The sequence below is a fragment of the Hippocampus zosterae genome, chromosome 3, assembly GCF_025434085.1.
Source record: "Hippocampus zosterae strain Florida chromosome 3, ASM2543408v3, whole genome shotgun sequence".
NCBI lineage: Eukaryota > Metazoa > Chordata > Actinopteri > Syngnathiformes > Syngnathidae > Hippocampus > Hippocampus zosterae.
In genome coordinates, this window is record NC_067453.1 from 18881403 (window position 1) to 18902786 (window position 21384).

The following is a 21384-nucleotide window of genomic DNA, read 5'->3' on the forward strand; positions in this document are numbered from 1 at the left end:
TTTACATTTGGAATGACGAGACAGATGATACTAAGGTCATTTTCTTGATTTACCATCTTTCTTCTTTTGAGCCAAAATGGTGACCTCTTCACCTTTAGGAAGATCCAGGAGGAACAGCACTGCCTCCTCTCGGATTATGTTTGCAAAATCTACGTTGTTTACCTGCAATTAGGCAAACCATGTTAGGCCTGGTGGTTTTATTCCTAAAAAATGTTCCACATTTTTGGTGCTTTTAAGTTCAATCGTAGGGCTATCTCACAACTGAAAGCATGGTGAAGGGTAGACATCTGAAAATTATGGGTTCATAGATCTCTCTGTACTCCATATTGCCAGGGAAACGTACATTTTTTTTAGTGGAGTGTAAGAATGCAAACCATTTCTCAAAGAAAGGAGGTGTGCAAAAAGAGATGTATGGAAATGGTACACACAGTCAAGGGAAATCGTTTTTTTTGGGTGGGGGGCTGTGTGCTGCCAAAGTCATTTCCAAGAGACTGGCCCAGAGGTACAGGAATTTTGGAGCAAGCATTGTACATGAAGAAGAATAAAAAGGGAGAGTTTCAGCTGCATGCACAATAAGCCAAAAGTGCGTAGAGCAATTTGGCACTAAAATAACTGACTTTTCAAGAAGCCTTCACCTTAAAACACTTTATTTTGGGATACAAAGAAAAGTACCCTGAGAATTTGGTCACCCTCCTCCAGGCCCTCCTTCGCGGCCGGGCTGTCCTCCAGCACTCCAGCAACAAAGATGCCAACATCATTCCCTCCTGCGAGCCGCAGCCCCACACTCTCACCTTTTTTGAACTTGACCAGCTTCATGCTTGGCCTGAGGATGCAGGACAAAGAAAACAGTCAGACTTTATTTGACATGGATCGACTTGAAGGGAATTTTTGCTTTTTCCAAAGCAAAACGAATAACGAGTGGATTTTGGAATGCTGCCCTACTTTGTATTTTCTTCAACTTTGTGTCGCGAACCCAAAAAAAATATTTCCTGTAAATGCTGCCCTCCTTTGCTCCTTGTTAAGTACGGTCCCCTGATTTGCAGATGGCCACAGAGATTACGGTCACTTTTGCTTTATAGTTTAAAACTCCAACCGCTCCTTGTAGTCTCATTTAAAACTGAGCATTTTTTCTTCTTACCTTAGGCGTCATTTGGGATGCAGCCTAAAATGAATACGATTAAAAATACCTAAGGATGCTGTCATCGTGAGCAGCACTTGGCACAGGGGCATCAGAGGGGCTGACGGGCAGGTCCACGTCTGGCTGTCCGGGCTGGGCGTACACTGGCTTCGGCTCTGAGACGGATGAGCATCATCAAAACAAGAGGTATACATTTAAAAGAAACTCGCGCAATAATTGTTACAAACACAGAAGGCACACACAGTGGTCCAAATTCACAGGTCAGGCCCTGCGAAGGCTGCATGACGTCACTTCCGCCACGAACCGAACATGGTGTCCAACTTCACATTATGCCTGCAAACTGTATTTCTAGAATTTGGAAAGCACGCGGGGTGACGTCATGCGGCCGAAAACGCGGCCGTAGCAGGACACTATGAATTTGGATTGGAAATCGGGAGTCCTGAGTGGAGAGGACAAACAGAGAGGAAGCGGGGAGCTGCAGGCTGGAATGAGACGTCAGACTAAATAAGATCATATGGGTTATTTTCACTTGGCTCCAGGCAAGTTAACCCTGGCTCGGCAGGCATCCGACAGCTTCACTTTTTCTTGGAATTCATGTATTTAAACAAAAAAAACAAAAAAACAAAAAAAACAAGAACTGCAAAGATTTTGTAGTCAGGTCTGTTGTGTTGCATCTGACCCATGAAACACATCAAGAAAGGTTGGGTTCAACTGCTGACGCTCGACTCTCTGACCTGGGAGCGGCGGAAGTAGTTTCTCATCTCTAGTGAGTGCTGGCTCTTTCGGCTTGGGCAGAGGAATTTCCTCCGAAAGCTTTGCTGGTGTTGAAGCCCCTTTTGATAGCCGCTCTTCATCTCGACTTCTGTGACTGCGGTCGAAAAGAGATGCATTTGTTCAGGTCACCATCAAATGCAGACAGCTGCACTGCAAGATTCTTGAGGTAATAGAGTCTTTGGTAAAAAGAAGAACAAACAGGATTGTACTACACTAAACGCTAAATTTATGGAGACCCCCCCCACCCCCCCAGGGGGAAAAATAAAAAGTCAGAGGTCACAACTTTCCTCTTTCATATGTTCTATTTATAGAGCATCTTTATCTTCCTTCTTCAAGGTGACCATGCAGACGCTTAACAGCCTGTAGATTGGTAAGACCTTACTGCATGCCTCTAAGCCTACTGCAAAAAGAGCCGTTTAGGTTCAAATAATCCGGAATGAAGATTGTGTACAACGCCGTAAAATAGAGACATCAACATGCCGCTTTGTTTACCGCAATGTTGGAAAAATGCTGACCAAGAGTGCAAATTTATACAATGCTGTGGCATATGGCTGAGGGATGTCAACAGCTTTGGCTTTTTGAATTCACTCCTTTCATAGCCGCATTTTCGGTCCAAGTGTTTATTCAGCGACATTACTCACGTCACCACTTAAGTCCAATATAACAATCACAAATACAAGGCAATGCAGCAAAACATCCCCACACCAGAAATAGCACATTAATTGAGAGTAACTGTTTCAATAACATCAATAAAGTGTCTTGTTTTACTTTTGATTTAAATTTTGTGACCACTCCAGTCTGTTTCGCTGAATGATGAAGGGAGCAATAATACACGTATAGAAATATGCAACTTTTTGTAAGGTTTAAAATGGATGCAGATCCTTGTTGCAATACTCTCAAATGCAAAGTGCATTGCTTGAAAAAGTCAAGATTTCTTTGTTGGAAATATCAGTGTGAGTTTAAAGTTTGTCCCCAAAATAATGATGTGGCTCTACTTCTCTGACTGTGCTTTACATTAAATTCACAAGATTTACACAATTGGACTAAATAACACGAGCTCTTCAACTAATTACTGTAGTTTACATGAACCATCAATTTACGGTATTCTCCTACTGGCCAAAAAAGGGGGAGTGGGGAGATAAAGTTTATAGTGATGCATTTTATGAAAACCTTATTTTCATATCTTCCCACTAATGGTTACATTTTACAAATGTGATGCAAATTTGTGAGAAACTTTTTTTTTTTTTTTAAAAGAACTCTGCCAGGAAAGAAAAGTGGCGAAAGCTTATCAATAATTCTTCCCGTGTGAAAAATAACAACTTGAGGTGAGTACTATGGGATGATGTTTTAGAAGGAAAAAAAAGTTTACAGTTTACAGTTAAATGTTGGGTTTTTCTCTGAACAAAACATTTTAATTTTTCATGAGTCACTATTGTTTGGTATTAAAATAGATTGATGTAGAGATACAAAAATGACCCCAATAAACATATTCCTATTTACAAAATTATGCATGCGATGATGCAAGTTTTTGTGGATTGCAGATCTTCACCTGCCATTGCTGATTTGAGGTGGCGAGTGTCTGGAGTGGTCTGAGGGTTCCGATCGTCTGTCTGGAGAGCGGGAGCGGCTGCTACGGAGTCTGTCGTGCGATCGATTGGAATGGTCGGATGCCACAGAATGGATATCTGAAATGTCTGATATCACACACACACACCGTTAAGCGCCCGCAGCCGGTGAGCAGATCACACTTAGCAGCAATCTCACCGTCTCTGTCGGAGGCATTGGCTGAAGGAATGCTGTCATCGAGGTCAGGGATGTTCAGCAAGGTCGCCCTGTCATCCCTCTGAACAACCATTTTTAGCTTGCCCTTTGACCTTTCTATCAGCTTCTTGGCATCGATCAAGGAGAGGTTCTCGGTCACGGTGCCATTGATCTACGAGAATCAGACGACAGGTGGTTATATGATCTATGATATGGCAACCATTTCCCCACAGCCAGACATTTTTTAAGCCATAGTTTGCCACTTAAGTACCATATTTAATAGTCGTGATCGGATGCAGATCAACGGCAACACTGGTCATCCTTTTCAGAGTGAAATCAGCCCAGATACTTTTTTTATTACAGATATTATTTTTTGATTTCTTTGACTGCCCAGGCAGACAGCGAAAATGATGGAGAGTATATAGTGACGTATTCGAAAGGTTGAAAAAACAAAACAAAACTTTATTCTGGTGTTGAGAGACAAGAGAGTTGACGGAACAATTGATTGAGAACAGTTACAGTTTAAAATAAATAAATAACTGTTAGTGCTGTTTTACGTGTCGTGCAAAACCAGTGGAGATTCTGGAAGCGCACCAGCTAAATGCTGTTATGTAACATTTGAAAGCACAAAACAGCAGTAAAAAAAAAAAAAAAAACAGAGTGGCTGCTACTTTTCAATTCTGCTACATTAGCACTCCTTATTTCTCCTAACATCACAAAAAGAACATCGTGCAACATAATCAGTTGCTTCATAGATTTTTGCACTATTTGATGTTTCCCCACCAGCCTGCCCTCACCTTCAGTACAACATCGCCCTCCTGGATGTTGCCATCCCTGGCTGCCAGGCTCTCGGGGGAGATGTCCTTGACGAAGATGTGGCTGGCCAAGCGCAGGCCATACTCTGCTTGGTAAACAAACAAAACAACAAAGACAAAGTTAGCACAGAGTTGACAAAACGACATGGCGCAACACTACGCTCGGATGCTGCTTCCGCCAGGATTAACAGTGAAGATTAAAAAACGATTAATTCCGCTTTTCTTTTTACTAAGATTTGAGTAACTTGGATTCTGCTGTGGCTGGCAGGTTTTGTCTTCCCTGGAAGTTGACCAAAATTGACTTGGAAGATTTTGAATCTGACCCAGAGGGAAATAAAGTGGGAGGAGATGTTCCTGGATTAACAGTTGGGACTAATTATCATCCTCTCTTCCATCCCCGACTTTGTGAGCCTCACCTTCATTTTTGCGCGATTTCACCAGCGTGACCTTAGCAGGGCGAGGAGGCAGGTTGTGTGAGCGGCGATCGGACCGCGGTGAAAGACTTCTCTCCCGTGAGACACTGCGTTCACGTTCCCTGTCCCTTCGGCCGCAGCTCCGGCCGCTGCGCCTGCCCATGGCTCCGCCCATACTGCTGTAGGCGCCACTACGTCCACTCCGCGTCTCGTATATCTCTTCATCGTAGCTGTCCTCTTCCTCATCATGCTCCGACATCGTTTCCCGCTCCCCAAAGCGACCCAATGGGACGTGAACTTTCCTCTTCCGTCTGATTGTCTGCTCAAAGTAAATAAGATGCGAGGAAGTACTGGTTACAGAGACATGAATCAATCACATTGATTAAAGTCAGCTCAGGGGACGTCCATTTGAATTGCTGACAGAAAGATACTATTTCCCAACATTGAATAACACAATTTAACTCACAATTTTGGCAATTTTCCCACTTTTACGAAGCTGCTGGACTGCATAGGCGTGTTCCACATTATCCATGGACACGGCATTGACCATGACAACTCGGTCATTTTCCCTATAAGAAGAGGAGACATGCTGGAGTTGTTCAAGAGCAAGGTGGAAAATGTGGAACTGATACGAGTGCGCTGCCAATGATAGTTGAAGAACTTACTGGAGTAGCCCTTCTGCCGGGCCACCTTTCAGCACATCTGAGATGACAATGGAGGTTTCGCCACTCTGAAAATGAGGGTTATCTCGGCCTCCTGATATGGCTATCCCGAAACCAAACCCTGGTGCCTGTATTTTCAAATAAATACATGACAGAGGTCATTTATTTACACTGATGTAATGTGTTATAACAATTAAGATCCCCCAAGGGGAAATATTCAGTCCATAGAGATTAGACCAGTGGTTCAGTGTAGACCACACAAAATGCAAGCATGCATGGAGTAATATCAGTGTGATGATGCTAATTGCGCCCTTGAGTCGAGTCCGGGGGCCTTCAGCACTTTGCTCAAAGCACCTGGACAGATGTGAAGACACAGAATGGCATCTCTCGATCAACTAGTTACAAATCCAAACTGTGACTCTCTAGTTCCCAAGCCATTAAGGATGAGCTGCAACCAGACAAATGCAATATTTAACACTGGGCAACAATTTTGAGAAGAAAAAAAAATCAGTTGTGAAATTTTTATGCCGACTAAAACTAAAATTGGAAAGGGGATTCCACAATTTCTAGCATGTCAAGTTTTCTTTCTTTACAGCTTAACCTGGAAATAAGCAAAATTCCCTTGATGAGCAGTTGTAAGACTACAGTAAGAAGAGCTGAATACGATTAAGATTATAGCAACTTTTTTTGTGCAGTCACAACTCAGACCGTGCAGCTCCCAATAGGTCAGGACCATCAACATCTGCAAACAGAAAGCTAACTCAACAAAAATTAATCTGTTCCCCAGTGTAATAGATTAAAATCATTCACAAAAAGGATTCATCCGCATTTTGGTTTCATACACATTCTTGAGTTCTAGAGACAAAATAAATGTGAGAAATAACCAGGACAGAGTTTTCCAAGAAAGATCTTAATTTGTAAAGACTATCTTTGAATACTCACCCTGTGCAGTGTTACAGTGTGCTGTTCCCAAATGACAGTCTCCTCCATTGCTGCGCTCTACAAGACACACACAAAAGATCACAGCGAGATAAACACAAGAGAAGGAGAATTTCGATAGACTTTGGGGAAAATACAATTCACAAGATTATTTCTTTGTCCCGACAAAAACAATTATCTACGTTCACGTGAACCCAACTCGATTTTATTCATATAGCGCTTTAACAAGAGCCGCAGGTGAAACAAAGCAATGCATCTCGACAAAGAGGTTTCCTCAACTGTTTGCGCTTTTTCTAAATCAGTGCCCCTTTGACAGTATATGTATAGTAACGACAATATGCTACGTTACATGCACAGCGAGTGACATCACGACCAACCAATATTGCTCGCATGGATGACTAAGCAAACTGACACACAACATCCTCACCGACTATTGCTCCAACGTGTCAGGATACTCTCTTATTCGATGCCACGTCTACTGTATTCTTGCTTGGTCCAAAGATAAAATAAGGCCACACTAATCGAGTCAATGGCATTAAAGCACAGCCTTGGTCACAGCAACCCCCTGAGAGGAGATGAAGGTCACCTCCTTCAGCAGTTAGTGCGACCTTGTCCTCAGCGCCTCCGCTGCTCATTCTTGATCTGTGCTCCTACATCATGTCACCTCCACATGTTTAATGGCCGCTCCTAAAACATTATCAAGTCGAGAGGGTAGTAAAAGATGGATGTAAAATGATTGCTTGTCTGTCAGCCTAATAAAGGAGAATATTTCATACGTCCCTGCATATATAGATAACTTCCGTGTACAGCAGCATCATGTCTACTTGTATTTAACATGGCAACCGGCTAACGATTTGGATAACAAGACCCTAAATGGGACGCAAAGGCATAAATCGCGACAAGTGGCCCCACACATTCTTGGCCTGGCAGCCGCAGTCATTAACTCCTCAGGCAGCTCATGGCGGGACTCGACACAGGAGGAGTGAGCAAGTTTGAATGAGATCACCACTCGCGCACCCCATCCCCCAGTCCTTTTACACAAAGTACACTGCAGCACTTGAGTAGAGGGGTAAAATACATCTGAATATTAACAAGACTGCAGAAAAGATTGAATTCCAATTGGGACTCTTTAAGGAGGTCTAATTTACGATTATGTCCAATTGGTCAGCCGCCATGGAAACAAGTCAAATAGCAATACTCCGTGTCGAGGCAGACAACGTGAACCTCATTTTTGGTCGACATTGAAAGTTTTTCTCGGTTTTGCAAGAAATATACATTTGGTTCTAAAGCTACAAATTGATCCGAATGAAGTGAAAGCCCCGCAAAATGCAGGGAAAACAAATCTAAAGTGCTTTATTTGCTTTCGTCTCTCCCCCCTCTTCTTTTCTCCCTTTGACGCACACATTCCCCTTTGAAGGCATGCAGTTTGACGTTTTCCTCCTGCAGCGCTTGTTGCTGCGGTAACACACAGGGACCACTGTGGTGTTTGTTTTTGTTTTTTTTCTTTTTGGTGGGCTGACATTTGCAGAGCTTGCCAGGAAGACAATTTGATTTACATACCAAAATGCCTTTGTACTTTTTAAATGAACAAAAGTGAACAGGCAAGAAAGAGTGGGTAAACAAACTTTTGAAACATCTTACTTTGGGGGTTACAGTAGCTGGTGCAGGCGGCTACAAATGTGAAAGGACCGCATTCAGTTTTGTGCCAAAACAAAAGTCATTGTTGTGTACTATTGTGAATCATTTGAAATAAGTCAAATGATATTTCTTTAGAACTCATTTTCTATACAGCGGACCTCCGCCAACTGGTCTGGCACCTATGGAATCACATACTCAAGATGTTTGTTCACCCCATTCATCATCTGATTCGCTTATTGCAATTAAAAAAATAAATAAATAAAAATCGACTGGATCTGATGGGTTGCAATGTTGTTGTAAACAAACTGGCCAAATTGCAATAAAAACATAATGGCAGGACAAAATGACATTGCAGCTTCATTTCAGTTGTGATTATAAAAACATTTAAAAGAACTCCTGTACAGATGGTTGTTCAGTTGCCCCACCGACTGATGTGTTTTTGTCCTGCCTGAGCACAAACAACTGGTGCCAACACAAGCCTCATGCCACAAGGCACGGCCAATGCTGGCAGCTCGAAGGAGACGCTCAGGCCATGCTTGGGGGATTACGACCAAGCAACTTGGGAGCAGGTACAACACAGATGGACCGTCACACAGATGGAACACACAGCTGGGAGTTGGGCTGAAAAATATTGGCCTTAAAATAAAATGCCTGATTTTTTTTTGGGGCTCGAAAAATCTCATTTTCCATTTCAATAGATTTTTTTCCATTAGTAATGTAACGACAAAACTATCCCTGAACATGACACGAATAAAGGTGTCGTTACCAAGGAGAAATTAGCCTGCGTCGCTGAACATACATCTTGGTACATCCAGGCAGATTGCCTTGATTTAAAAAAAAAAAAAAAAATTAATTAAAATGGGGTCAGAGAAAATAAACCTAAGACTTTCCGATGATCTGATCAGCTATATAAAATCTGATCATTTGTTTTTTGTTATTGTCGATTTTGTGAACTCAGCAGTTCCCCACAAACAAATTTACACTTCAAAGCTACTGGTGTGAATTCATCTGGCTGTGGTTTCAATTTCAAATATACACCAAGCAGGGCCGAATGGAGTTTACACATCATTTTAACAATGCATCAACAACACAGGCTATTTTATTACTTTTTAACACTGTTCCTGAACTTTTAACACTGGCCTGTTTGCAGTGTCGTGATCTCTTCCGTGTTACTCACTTTGGCTTCAACAATCTTTCATCATACTTTGTAAAAGCATGTTTATTAACGCTTTTACAAGAACAAGAACCAATTCTAAATGACTGATGAAACATTGCCTCTTTAGTAAAATAATTCCTCTTTTTGCAACCATGGCATCTCATCAGTGTAAAAAATGCATGTCAGCAAGATTGCTTATCCACAACAACAACAAAAAGTTTTTTTTTTGTTGATGAACTGTGTTGAATCCATAAACAATTATTCTAATAGTATAATTTCCCCAGTGTGGGACGAATAAAGGATTATCTTAGAAAAAGCATTTTGATTATTAATAGCTTTTTAAATTCAATTTGGATGGAAATTAACAATAAATCTAAATGATTAGCCAATTCCACACAACCACTCTGACTGCACAGACATCAGAGAAAAGTTGATATTCAACTACATTTATTGTTCATTAATAACACTTCTAATCTGTGTGGACATCCTCATGCACCCAACAAGCCACAAATCGGATGCTTAATTTTGAAACATTAAAATCAAGAGTGCAAATTTGTATGGTTTGGAGAAAGGGCAAACCCTTTTGAAACCGAACCCAAATTGTTGGCTACTGAACAATGCAAAAGCCTGCTAATAATTTCAAACACAATTCTAAACTGAAGAAAAAAAATGCTGAAAATCATGTGATTTAATTTCAAATGGTATTCAACACTGCGAAGACACATAAAACGAAGACAGGTTCTCACAATATTTACAATGTTTTAACAAGGTAGGAAACGCGCAAAAAAAATCTATATTCAATGCTTTATTTCTATAGATTAAATTTTATAAAGTGTCAAATCATCACTTCTATAACATTGCTAGAAAAAACAACGTCCCATCCATCAGTCGTGTGCTAGAACACGCTGGATGAGAATATTGTCTTTGGGACAATGCTCATTGTAATCTCAGATTACGCTTCATGCCGCTACATTGCAAATGCTTCCTCTGCTTCTCATACAGAGGCAAGAGACGTCTTTTCTGAACATCCTTCTTCAAAATGGATCCCTCCGTGCAACTGTTCACACGCTCATGGGATTGAAGCAAATCCATTCGGGCTTGGCAGCGATCTGTGTGGGATCTGCAATTCCGCTATAGCACGGGACTCCTCTGTGCTCTGGAACATCCATCTGCAGTGTAAACTGCTGTATCGGATTTAACCCTCAAATTGCCTTGTTGGTCCGTGTTGCGTTTTAAATCGCAGCAAGCGGCATTCTATTTTACTCCAGTGTATTTCTGTTTAGCATTTATATACAGAGCTCATATTAAGCATGACAGCGACATCACAAAACTCATCTATAAACAGTCAAAAAAAAGTGCGTGTTTGTTCGGTGCCGTTTGTCATCTGCAGCCCAGCCAGAACAAAAAAAGATAATTCAACAGTGATGTGAAAAGTTTACGAGTTACTTTTGATTCACAGTAAACGGAGCAGTTCTTTGTAAAACAAGCTAAAGAGAAATGTGAAAACATTTATTTGTATTTGACCCTCGACAAAAGGAGCGATAGGAGTTTTGAATTCCTCACCACTTACGGGAAAAATATAGCTCAGTACATGTTGGAAGGGGTTATTGAATGCTGACGTTATTCTTCCTCTTTTCATTGCAGCTGCCGTTCCCGGTCACATTGAGAAGACAGGTGTCACAGCCAGTGACATTATGGGACTGTACATTACGCCTGTGCTGTATCAGGCATTCATGGCGCAATGTTTCATTGCGCATAACATGACCCGAAAGCTTCGAGGACAACAAACTGAGTCAACAGCGGACCACAGAAACGCCTTGAGCAGCTTGGTCTTCATATTCCTGATAGACATACTTGAACAACCGTAACGTGAGGTAGATCATACCGCAAAATGTTCCGTCTCAATTAAAGAGTGGCATCATAAAGGATGACAACATAAAAATGACAGTATGTTGCCTGTCGGTGATATCACGACACTTCATCAAAGTGAGTTGTCCCCCCACCCCCATATCTTCAACACCAATATGTAGCTAAATAAGATGACAGAAAACAACACCAAACATAAACGGATGAGCACTCAATTGTACACGCATACAACATAGGTCAGCAGTAACTCAGAATGGTTGATGGGCGGTACAGAAAACATGTCTTTTTTTTCCAATAATTTCTTGGACTAAGGTATGACATTTGATTTGCCTCGCAGGATAAAGCCGAGCTGTCACTAAGCATGATCCAGCAGAAGCAAAGACAAGTAAGTATAAGACATCCTTAAAGTTTAAAAAGGGAACAAAATGTATATTTTGTATAAATTGTGCGAAAGATGTTTATACAACAGATGGTGGGGGGGGCGCCAACGAAGCTAACTTATTATCATCCTGTTGTTTATGTCTTAGGTGAATTCTTACTGCCACCACTAAAGTCTACGTCTACTTTAGCCACTTAACTGTGGCTCAGGGAGAGGTCCACTCCAGAAACGTTGCAAATCCAGTTGTCCTGAAACAGGGATGGCTATAAGACCCATCCAGAATGGATGACGAATAATACAGTCCTGCTGAAGGACGTTAGCACAGCTCACACACCACGAATGTTATTAGCTAGAAGATAACGGCGTGAGCTAACCATAGTGAGGAGCGCATACAGAAATCTTGGCAAAAATCTAAATGACAAGATTTGACGGCTTTTAGTTCCATTACTCACAAGCAAAGAAAAGTATGATTTCTGTCAAACCCACCATCGAACATATCCAAAAACGACGTTTCTCATTTTCTGTAACACGCTTTAACATGGAATGGCTACTGTGGAGTAAACATGTTTGACTGGATTATGTCAATTAAACATATTGACAGTCGTTTGAAAGCGTTTGGTGAATTGTTTGGAACGTATTGGTAAAACGTTGGCAAATCTTTCCCAGAATGCCCTGCAGTACTGACTTGGCATTATGGGGAAAAAGTGCTCGTTTTTAGCATTAGGTATTCAAGCACATATTTAATCAATGAAATTTACACACATCAGTACGTATTTGTACAGAACTGTAGATTTTGAAATAGTACAAAACAGTGGATGCAGCTGACTGACTTGCAAAAACTGACTGACAAAATTAAGATTTCAAATACAAACATAGTTGACCGCTACGTAACTCTTGATTCAGCACTCGCAGATGTGCATACTTGCTGATCACCCCCACCCCAAAAAAATCTTATAACATTATAAACAAGATAGTTAGTTTTGTTCTAGGATAACCCCAACCCCTGTTTTTCTTTGAAAATTGTACAATGAATGTAAGGTTGCAAGTAACAATTGGTTCAATAATCGATTAATCACCGGATTAATTTCTTATTCTAACTTTTCTTATTAATCCCAAATTAATCAATGATCGACAGAATCATTTTGAATAAAGGGATGCCCCTTTATTTAAAACTGTATATTATTTCAAATTGACTGGGTAGAAAATGCATAAACAAATTATGATCCAGTTATTTGTCCATAATGTGAAAATATGCACATATTTAGATTTTTTTTTTCAAAGTAGAAAATTTATTATTTTGATTTAACACAACGATACTAAATTAACCTTGGCAGGGCACTACAGAAACAGGAGAGTACTTACTACAATAGCAGGGGGTCGACTAGATAGACAATGTAAATTTCCCCAGTCTGAGACGAATAAAGGATATCTTAACTAAAGCCAATTGCAGCCTGAGATCCCCCCTTGAATATTTACGACACCACCCAACCAACGGCTGGAGCTGTTGATCCTGACCAGAGCCACAGAGCAGGAAATCAGCTCCAGCACTCAATCAAGCACAGTGGAAGTTATCAGGAGCCCACACGGAGCCCAGGAGGGCAGGAATGTGCTGATAAGTGGAGCTGCTGACCTGCACCCTGTCTCATCTGTCACAGTGTGTGGGATAGTGTGTGAGACAAGGACAAAACTGCCAGTAAAAAACACTAATGACAAAAGCTTGATTGTGCATCACCCAGATGGAGGCGTGTGTTGATAGGTGAAGAACAGTACTGTCAGATATATCCTCTGGATAACACCCCATGTGTTTTAACTAAGGATTTCCGAATGACTTGAGTAACAGGCAAGCTTCTGTGTTCCTCGAAACCACAACTGTAATGGGCTAGGAAATTTTACAAGTCAAACAACTCAATCCCTTCCTGGGGCAGGTCCTTTGATGTTGGCTCAACTTCGGTCCCGTGAGGTATGATAGACGCGCTGACGTGTTCATCATCTGTGACTGATCCAACTTTTGGACGGGTACAAAAATCCAAAGAAAAAGCTATCCACGCTCCCTGAAGTAATCATGTTTTTGTTTGCAGTTATGGTTTGTGGGAGATTTGTTGAAATTGAGATGCAAGATGAAGGGTGAACCTTTTGATTCATACTGTTCTTGATATTTTGGGGTCAGTGAATTGAACAACCGTTAAGCTCCTCAAACATTAGGCTACTCTCTATCGTTGCGCTCAGGCCGAATACTCACATCTCCAAAGCCACTACTTTTCAGGGAATCAAAGAGCTCACAAGCTTTGCTTGATGTTCAGTTTCATAAGAGTACAGAAAAATGCTTTGATGTGGATGTAAGAGCAGAGTGTATGTATGAACTATAAAAATGCTTTGATGTGGATGTAAGAGGACAGAGTGTATGTATAAACTATCTTGAACGGATTCTCGTGCCAAATGGTTTATGTCAATGAATGTTAAATTGGACTTATGTCAGCAAAATACAACATGAGCGTGTCCTGCAGAAAACACAATGACTCAAAACGACTGCTGCTCCCATGTCGGCTCAGAGATATCATTTACAGGCCAGCATGTATGGCAGCCCTTGAAGTGGCAACACAGTCTCTATACATCTTGCTTGATGCATCCCATGCCCACACCCGAATTATGTCCAAGACAACTATGAGTTTAACTGCAGCAGATATTGGCAGTTCATGCACTCTTCCTATGTCAATGTGGACTATTTCTGGATGTTTTGGCTTGCTTGTTTTGCATCTTCGAAGCCCTCCTCAAAACTCACTTGTATTCTTTGGCATTCGACTCAGCATGACTTAGATTTGTTCTTGGTTTTACTGTTTGGTGCTTTCTACCGCCTTTATTACCGATTTGTCTTACAGTTTATTGTGCATGTTAAATTGCTCCATGTACAGCACTTTGTATGCAGCGATGTGCTCTATAAATACCATTGACTTGACTTGACTTGACTGTAGACTCCCAATAGCATGTAGGTGAAAGTAGAAAGGCTTGTCTGTGTTTTAAAGTCAGCGCAACAATTGATGCATTGGTGGATATACCATTCGCATTTTGAGCATTTACATCAGCAGTTATTAATCATACTCACGGTCAGGGAACTGAATCAGACAAAAAAATGTTTTACTTAAAGATTAAAATAAATGGATTATCGTTTTACAATGATAAATAACTAAATACAACTTATCCAAGAACTGAAAATTTACCAAGGGCTAACTCATTCACTTATCTTTTTTAGCGTCACTTACACTGAATCCAAATCAAGATCAGACAAAAGCTGATGATCTCTTTTGAAGCACGAGCTCTTCACCATCGTGTTCCTCATCTCCAATTATTGCTATACTTTCATCTCTTGATTACTCATTCACATGAGTCCACCGAATAACTTTTTCCACCGAACCACTTTGGCATTCTGCCACATGGTGCAATTTAGGGACCTTAATAAAGCCTTAATCATGCAGACGCCCCCTGTTGGTTGGCTGACTAGTGGTTGAGAAAGTGCTTAGATAGGCAGCAGCTAACGATAAAAGGCAATTGATACCAGTTACTTATGAAGTGAACACTATAGGTTTGTAGCAAATTGACAAAGAGTTTAATCTGTAACAATGATTGGCAATTTTCAACAGGTGACGGCTGGTGTCCCCTGACCCCACCTGATGCAACAGCAACAACGTTCGGTCTGGCAGCTGCCTGTGATGCTGTATGCTTTACAAGTAACGGAACACGCTGACAGAGACAAGCGCGGCAATTAACGAGCTAATCTTAGCAAACTGCTAACTAGCTGTGCCCAAAGACCCTCGTGGGGGTTACTGTACGACCGCCTAAACAATGCGAGCATGTGTTCGATCTTTGGCCGTAAACTTCAAAGACCAACGTCATTTCGGGAATCGTCAACATTTCCTTGCGTCACGTGGTTACGGTACGACACTTCCCAAACGTTTTCTCCCCCTCTTCCTTTCGTTGGTCAAGTCAAGCCCCTTTGCTGGCCGACATTTTGTGGTAGCAGCTAGCCTAGCTGCTCCAGGCTAACGGTTACCTGCATGAGCGCTCCGCCAGATGACAGCTTGACCGAATGACATTTAATGGCACACGAGACTAGTATAACAGCACATATACAAAGAGAAGCAGCTGCCATGTAGTCTGTCGGCGAAGCGGGTTGAAAGGCTAACCCGCTTATCATAGCGCGTAAATGCAGTTTACTCTCACTGGGGTCGCCAAGTTACCTCCACTTGCACCGTTTTTGCTCGCTCGTACCCATTGGCAGCGGGCATGCATCCTTGCCCCTCCGGCGGCGGCAGGGGCCAAAACAACGGATAAATCCACAAACATATTCACCTTGGGAAAAACAAGGGTCCGCCTGGCGTGGTTCTACCCAAGAAAAAAAAATTACAACGGGAAGTAAAGGTCTTTGCGTAGCTCCTGAGCAGCAGCAGCCGCCGCACTGCAATGGCAGGCAGACAGTGGATGCTGCCTTCCAACCCCCCTTTCTACCCCCTCCGCATGCACACTTCGGCTGGCTTGCTCGACTCGGTGACAGTGACAGGTTGGCTTGGAACAAACCATTCGGGCAAGTTCGTGGGGGGTGATGTAAACTGGGATGCAGGGGGAGGCTGTTCACGGCAGCTGCAGTACAGCAGCAGAAGCGGCAGCAGCAGCATCACTCCAGCGTCATTCTAGTTTGAGAGCTGCGCCAGAGGGCTTGGAATTCTCATAGCGAGGTTTAATCGCGTCTTCTATTGGTATAAAAACCCCACGATGTGTGGTGGAATGGATGCGGCTGCATCCAACTCGAGCTGTTTCACAACAGCATCCATACGCGGTACTCTGTATAAAAATACAGATTGTCCCAAGTTTTCTGACGACATTGTACTTACTATATGTAAAAAACATATCTGTTCGCAACTCCTTAAGTGGTCAAAATAGTCTCGTTTTTTCAACCTCCGCGAATGACGACTCGGTGTAAAAAAGACGTAAATAAAGACCCCCCCATCGGCCTATAGATAATGTATAGTTTTTCACACATGAAGTGAAACTTCCTGCGGGACATGTGATGATACAGTAGGTAGTATCATCGTCCGAGGCAAACTAATGAGATTGTTGAAAAATAAAATATTTACATATCAGAATTTTTAGGACATATTGAAATTAATGTAAATTTCTTCATAGATCATCAGCCCCGGCCATTCCAGCCATAAAAGCTCTCCAATATAACCACTTGCAAGTGTGCCAACAGAAAAGGGACAGATTTTGTTGACTGGCACCCGCACACAAAGTTTTCGCAAGCTTAAGAACTGATATTTTTAGTGGGATGTACTGTGAAACTTGATTTTTAATTTTTTAAAAATATTTGGATGACATTTTTTGTGATAGCCTGTTTATGATGTCGGGGTTCATAGGCTCTTTATTTTAAGAATCATACCAAATTCAGAGATTACGTGATTATTATATTACTATGCCAAACAAGAATAAATTCATAAACAGAATCAAGCAAGTGATTCTTTCATCAGATGTCATCAATGTGATCCAAGATCTGCAGTAAATTATTTGGGGGTCCAGCAAGGTCTTACAATTCTATGTGCTCGTTTTTGCAATAGTGTATTTGAGTAAATACCCACAGAAAAAACTGCTAGCCGACTGCTTTTCCTGAGAATGACTTCAATATTATGCACATAAAGGAAGCGCTTTACCAAATGTGACCTATCAGAGGTGGATAAGAAGAGCTGCCTCTGAAAGACACATACCTAAGATGTTGCATTACGTTTAGGAATCATGTTTCTAAGCCTCCTAATTAGAGAGCTTATCAATTGATGTATGGGAGGCAAAGCATATATCAAGTTTGTCATGATAATGGCGCAACGTTGCTCTCGTGGCAAAACAAGCTTGCGCTTTATTTACTGGTGTAAACGTGTCCAGCATCTGTTCTTGGTATCATAAAGGTAAGCACAAACACACATTAAAAAATGCTGGCTTGTTCTATCCCACTCGCTGGGGTAGCTGCGGATTTCGAGGAGAAGCGTTACGGAGAATGAATTAAGAAAAAGCTTTTACACATAGATGGGTTAATTCTTTTTAACCAGCAGATTGGGTTGAGTATTGGATTTGGGGATTTATTTTTTATTTTGGAGGGGTGGAGGGGGTTTGGAGATGGGGTGAACTGCTGAACCTGGCAGCCATTTTCAACACTAAGCACTTTTAAATTGAATGTAACATTTCCGCTGGGTAACGCTGCTGTCTTTAAGACGTGATCATTTAAGTTCAAATCCTGGTCAGGCATCCAGTCGGGTCCCTTAGCAAGGCACCATGCTGATTCCCAGCCATTGCAGGTCACAAGCCTTGACAAAATGGTTGAGCTATGTCAAGAAGTGCATCCAGTGTAAAAGAAAACTGTCAAACATCGACTTACTAGGACCGGGAAAGTTGCTTTTTGTTGGTAATGAAATTAGTATAGAATTTTTAATTGCCGTTATACTGAGAAAGTGTTAGCCAATTTCATAGTTTTTCCCTTATTGTTGGATCAAAATCTGACCCAATGTCCTCGATCAAATCCTCAACTCAATGCATGGGGTATGAATAACCCAGCATTGGCTCGTTCCCTTTCACACCCAGCACCCAGTTTGGGTTACTTTTTACAGTGCATACAAAGAAGCATCAACATCTGCTGATTTTTCTTATGTGTTGGACACACATGAATACTGAATGAAATCTCAGTACAATGAAAATTTTTGGCTTTTATTCAATGCAGTTTTTCATGTATGTTTCAGATGGAGATGGAATTACATGCAGAGATGACAGCTCTAAAATCCACCCCACTGTCACGGTGCATAATACAGCTTTCCGTGCCGTATAAAGAGTTAATCAATATACAGCGAAATGTAAATTGTGCACTGCACCAAACCTTCCTTTTATGTACTGGAGCGGCATCTCCTGAAGTACCACACCGCTTTCTCTGCAGCACCTATTCTTGTGTTTTTGATCACAATTGGAAATTGAATGACCGCTCCCGTAACCTCTACCCCTGGCACTAATGTGAGCACCTGGGGATGCTCACATTCTAATGCTGGGGGAGCACAAAGGTCCTGCAATGTTGCTGACGTAAGCAGACTTGCCGGAGACTTCACTGGAGGATAACAAGGAGCGAAGGGTTGGGAGGGGGGGGGGGTGTCTTGGATGGAAGAATGTGAGTTGGCCAAGGTCATTTGAATTTGTTAAACAAAAGGCTTTTTGATATCCTGTGGAGAAACAACATAGGATAAACACAAGGATATAATGTACAAGTAGGGTTGCACAGTTACTCAAATTCCAAAAGACATGGCAATGTAGGAGAATGCACTTTGGAAAAAAATACAGACCTACTGAAAAATTCATTTCAGTAGGTCTGTAGGATTTATTAATTTTAAGATAAAGATAAGATAAGATATCCTTTATTCGTCCTACACTGGGGAAATTTACAGCCTCCAGCAGCAAGAATGTATGTATAAAATTACTTATATTTTTTTAAAATATAAGTATTATATTCATACAGTCGCCAGATACGTTCAGTGCTTAAAAAGTACGGCCCATATGTTTACATATCATTGTTCCATGAAACATGAAAAGTTGAAGTCATAAAGCCACAAATGTGTTTGCATTATTGTAATCTAACGTACGACTTACTGATTTATGTTTACGCCGCATTTGATTGGAAGTTACCTTCGTGAACATTTCATAACGAGGGCAAGTGCGTCGGTAAACATCATTCACATGTGACCAGCCTGCTCGTCCGTCGTCATCAGTCCATCATTAGTCAGGCTGGCCCAGTCCATCGGTCGCTAAGCCATCACACCATCATTGTTATTTTAACTGCACTTTTGTCATGGCTATAAATTATACTTTGTCAACGCTATTTTAGGACTGCCAGTAAAAAAAACGTTTAGAAAGGTAACAACACACAATTTTGCTTGTTTACAGTTTGGACCACTTTACACACACACACACACACACACACACACATACACAAATATGTATATATTTTCTGCTTCTTCTCCTGCTTCCCCTCCCCAAACTGCCCTTTGCCTTTTCTTTTAGTGACGGTTCGGTCGGCAACAGAAAATCACTTCAGTCAGCACTTTTCTATTCTATTCTATTAGATTTCTGTGTAATATTGTAATGCAGATTAATGTATTGCTTGCGTTTGTTAAAAACACCTGGCAAAAGGACCCCCCCAAAAATAGTCCCCGATTAAATCACAATGGCTATAATGGAAGGGAGCGGGTGGGGCTTAATTAGATTATTTTTCAAAATTGTTCATCTGTAATGAACAGGGTACAACATAATTCATGTCGTTCGGTCTGCACCCTTCAGCAGTTTGAATAGGCACAACTTGGGCCACGAAGGAGGATAGTGTCACTGTGCAAGAGCAATGGCTCAAAATGATCATCTGTTATCATGCAGCACAGCTGAAGTACTGGAGCAGAAAGTGCCCTGTGGAAATGCATAAAAGCAAACTTCTCAGAGTCTGCACAGCTTTGACGTGAGCTTAACGCCGCTTTATCTTTTCTCTCTCGAAGCCCTTGAAATACCCTCTGCTCAAGCTACAACACTGCCTCACTGGCTCTGACAGCACAGAGGGAGTTTCACATGCCGTGCAAATACAACGTTAGCCTCTCTCTGCATCACCATTGAGATCCCAACCCAAACTTGCTGGGCTGAATTGTACGAGCGGGAAAAAAAAATAAGGGGCAAATTACAAATGCTCAGAATGTCGGCTTTTTGAGCGCGCTGCCCCCGATGGTGAACGTGTCACCTCCTCGCGGCACAGGTCAAGAAAAAAGCGCGCTAAGCAAAGATTGGTGCGGCTACCTATGAGCTCGAATGGGTGTGGCTATCGAATAACATGGCCGCTGTTTAAACATAGCACTGCGGCAGGGGGAGATGAATGCATCTGTCCATTTGTGACGTAGAAGTAGTAAAAATGCAAGATACAGTAACTTGGCGTACAATATATCAACCACATAAAGGTGCGCTTTTGGCCTGAGTACATTTCTTTGTTGTCCTTGCTCGATGTTTGACCTCTTGCATCAAAATCACCCTCCTAGCTTGACACACAAGCCTGTAACTTCAGGGAAAAAATGTCTTTTTCAAGCCTTGATAATGCATCTCACGCTGAGAAACAGATAGGGGTTCGCGATCTAGGAAGCATAAGCCGCCTTGTAAAGTCAGCAATAAAAAAAGCACTTATCAAACGGTGACTCTGTGGGTCGGAAGATGAAACGTGCCCTTGGCGTTGAGGACGAACAGCTGTGAAAATGCAGCGGAAACACGTCTTCGTCTTGGTGGCCGTCGATCCAATATTGGATTTTAAAGCATTTGTGTGTTCCTCAAAACAAAACAAAAAGAAATAAATAAACCACACCTTTCAATCACCTTTCAAATCAAATTTCTCGATATGTAGTGTTGTGTATTCTACTAATTGACAGAAGTGCACAGTTTGAGTAATTCCCTTTGTCTCGAGATACAATGTTAAAGTGCAGAACAGTTTCGCGATGTCCAATACTGGGTTATTCCGGTTACGTCCGTGGGTATGGAATGCAAATCATACACCCAGAAAATGACATGAGAACAAGAAGGAACTGAAGACATTTACATTAAGAGGCCTGGCAGAGCATCACCAGAGACGATATCCATCCTCAATGACTACAGGCTGTAACTGACTAAAATATTTCCAACCAGGTATTAAAAAGTGAAAGTTTGATTTCTGATTATTAATTTGTAGCATTACCTTCGGTTCTCCCTTCAACACGGGAGACATACATACACATTGTAATTCCTACACTCCATTTGATTTGGATGTGAAGA

General features: G+C 41.6%; 2 protein-coding genes and 1 long non-coding RNA gene across 14 annotated transcripts in view; 1 reads left to right on the top strand and 2 right to left on the bottom strand.

Annotated features, from left to right (window-relative positions):
• sqor (sulfide quinone oxidoreductase) overlaps positions 1-6221 on the bottom strand; it is a 63986-nt gene extending 57765 nt beyond the window's left edge. Inside the window, exon 1 of the mRNA XM_052061434.1 lies at positions 6209-6221. The gene's annotated coding sequence lies outside the window, so the exon portion shown is untranslated. The remainder of the gene's footprint in view (positions 1-6208) is intronic.
• The window catches only part of tjp1b (tight junction protein 1b), a 69388-nt gene that overhangs the window by 17794 nt on the left and 30210 nt on the right, over positions 1-21384 (bottom strand). For 6 of the 12 annotated variants that reach the window (XM_052061410.1, XM_052061412.1, XM_052061408.1 and 3 more), the window contains 11 exons: positions 6506-6562; positions 5567-5691; positions 5368-5470; positions 4905-5220; positions 4471-4577; positions 3677-3845; positions 3462-3606; positions 1873-2006; positions 1188-1293; positions 673-823; positions 54-162 (listed from right to left, as the gene is read on the bottom strand). In XM_052061410.1, the coding sequence (XP_051917370.1) occupies positions 54-162; positions 673-823; positions 1188-1293; positions 1873-2006; positions 3462-3606; positions 3677-3845; positions 4471-4577; positions 4905-5220; positions 5368-5470; positions 5567-5691; positions 6506-6562 (1522 nt within the window). Of the gene's footprint in view, positions 1-53; positions 163-672; positions 824-1187; positions 1294-1872; positions 2007-3461; positions 3607-3676; positions 3846-4470; positions 4578-4904; positions 5221-5367; positions 5471-5566; positions 5692-6505; positions 6563-15773; positions 15856-15885; positions 16165-21384 lie in introns of those variants that run through there. The other 6 variants (XM_052061409.1, XM_052061414.1, XM_052061420.1 and 3 more) reach the window with 3 other exon arrangements.
• LOC127597988 (uncharacterized) lies at positions 11469-20923 on the top strand. Its single transcript, XR_007961824.1, has 2 exons — positions 11469-11547; positions 18312-20923. It is a non-coding gene; the product is annotated as an uncharacterized LOC127597988 (long non-coding RNA).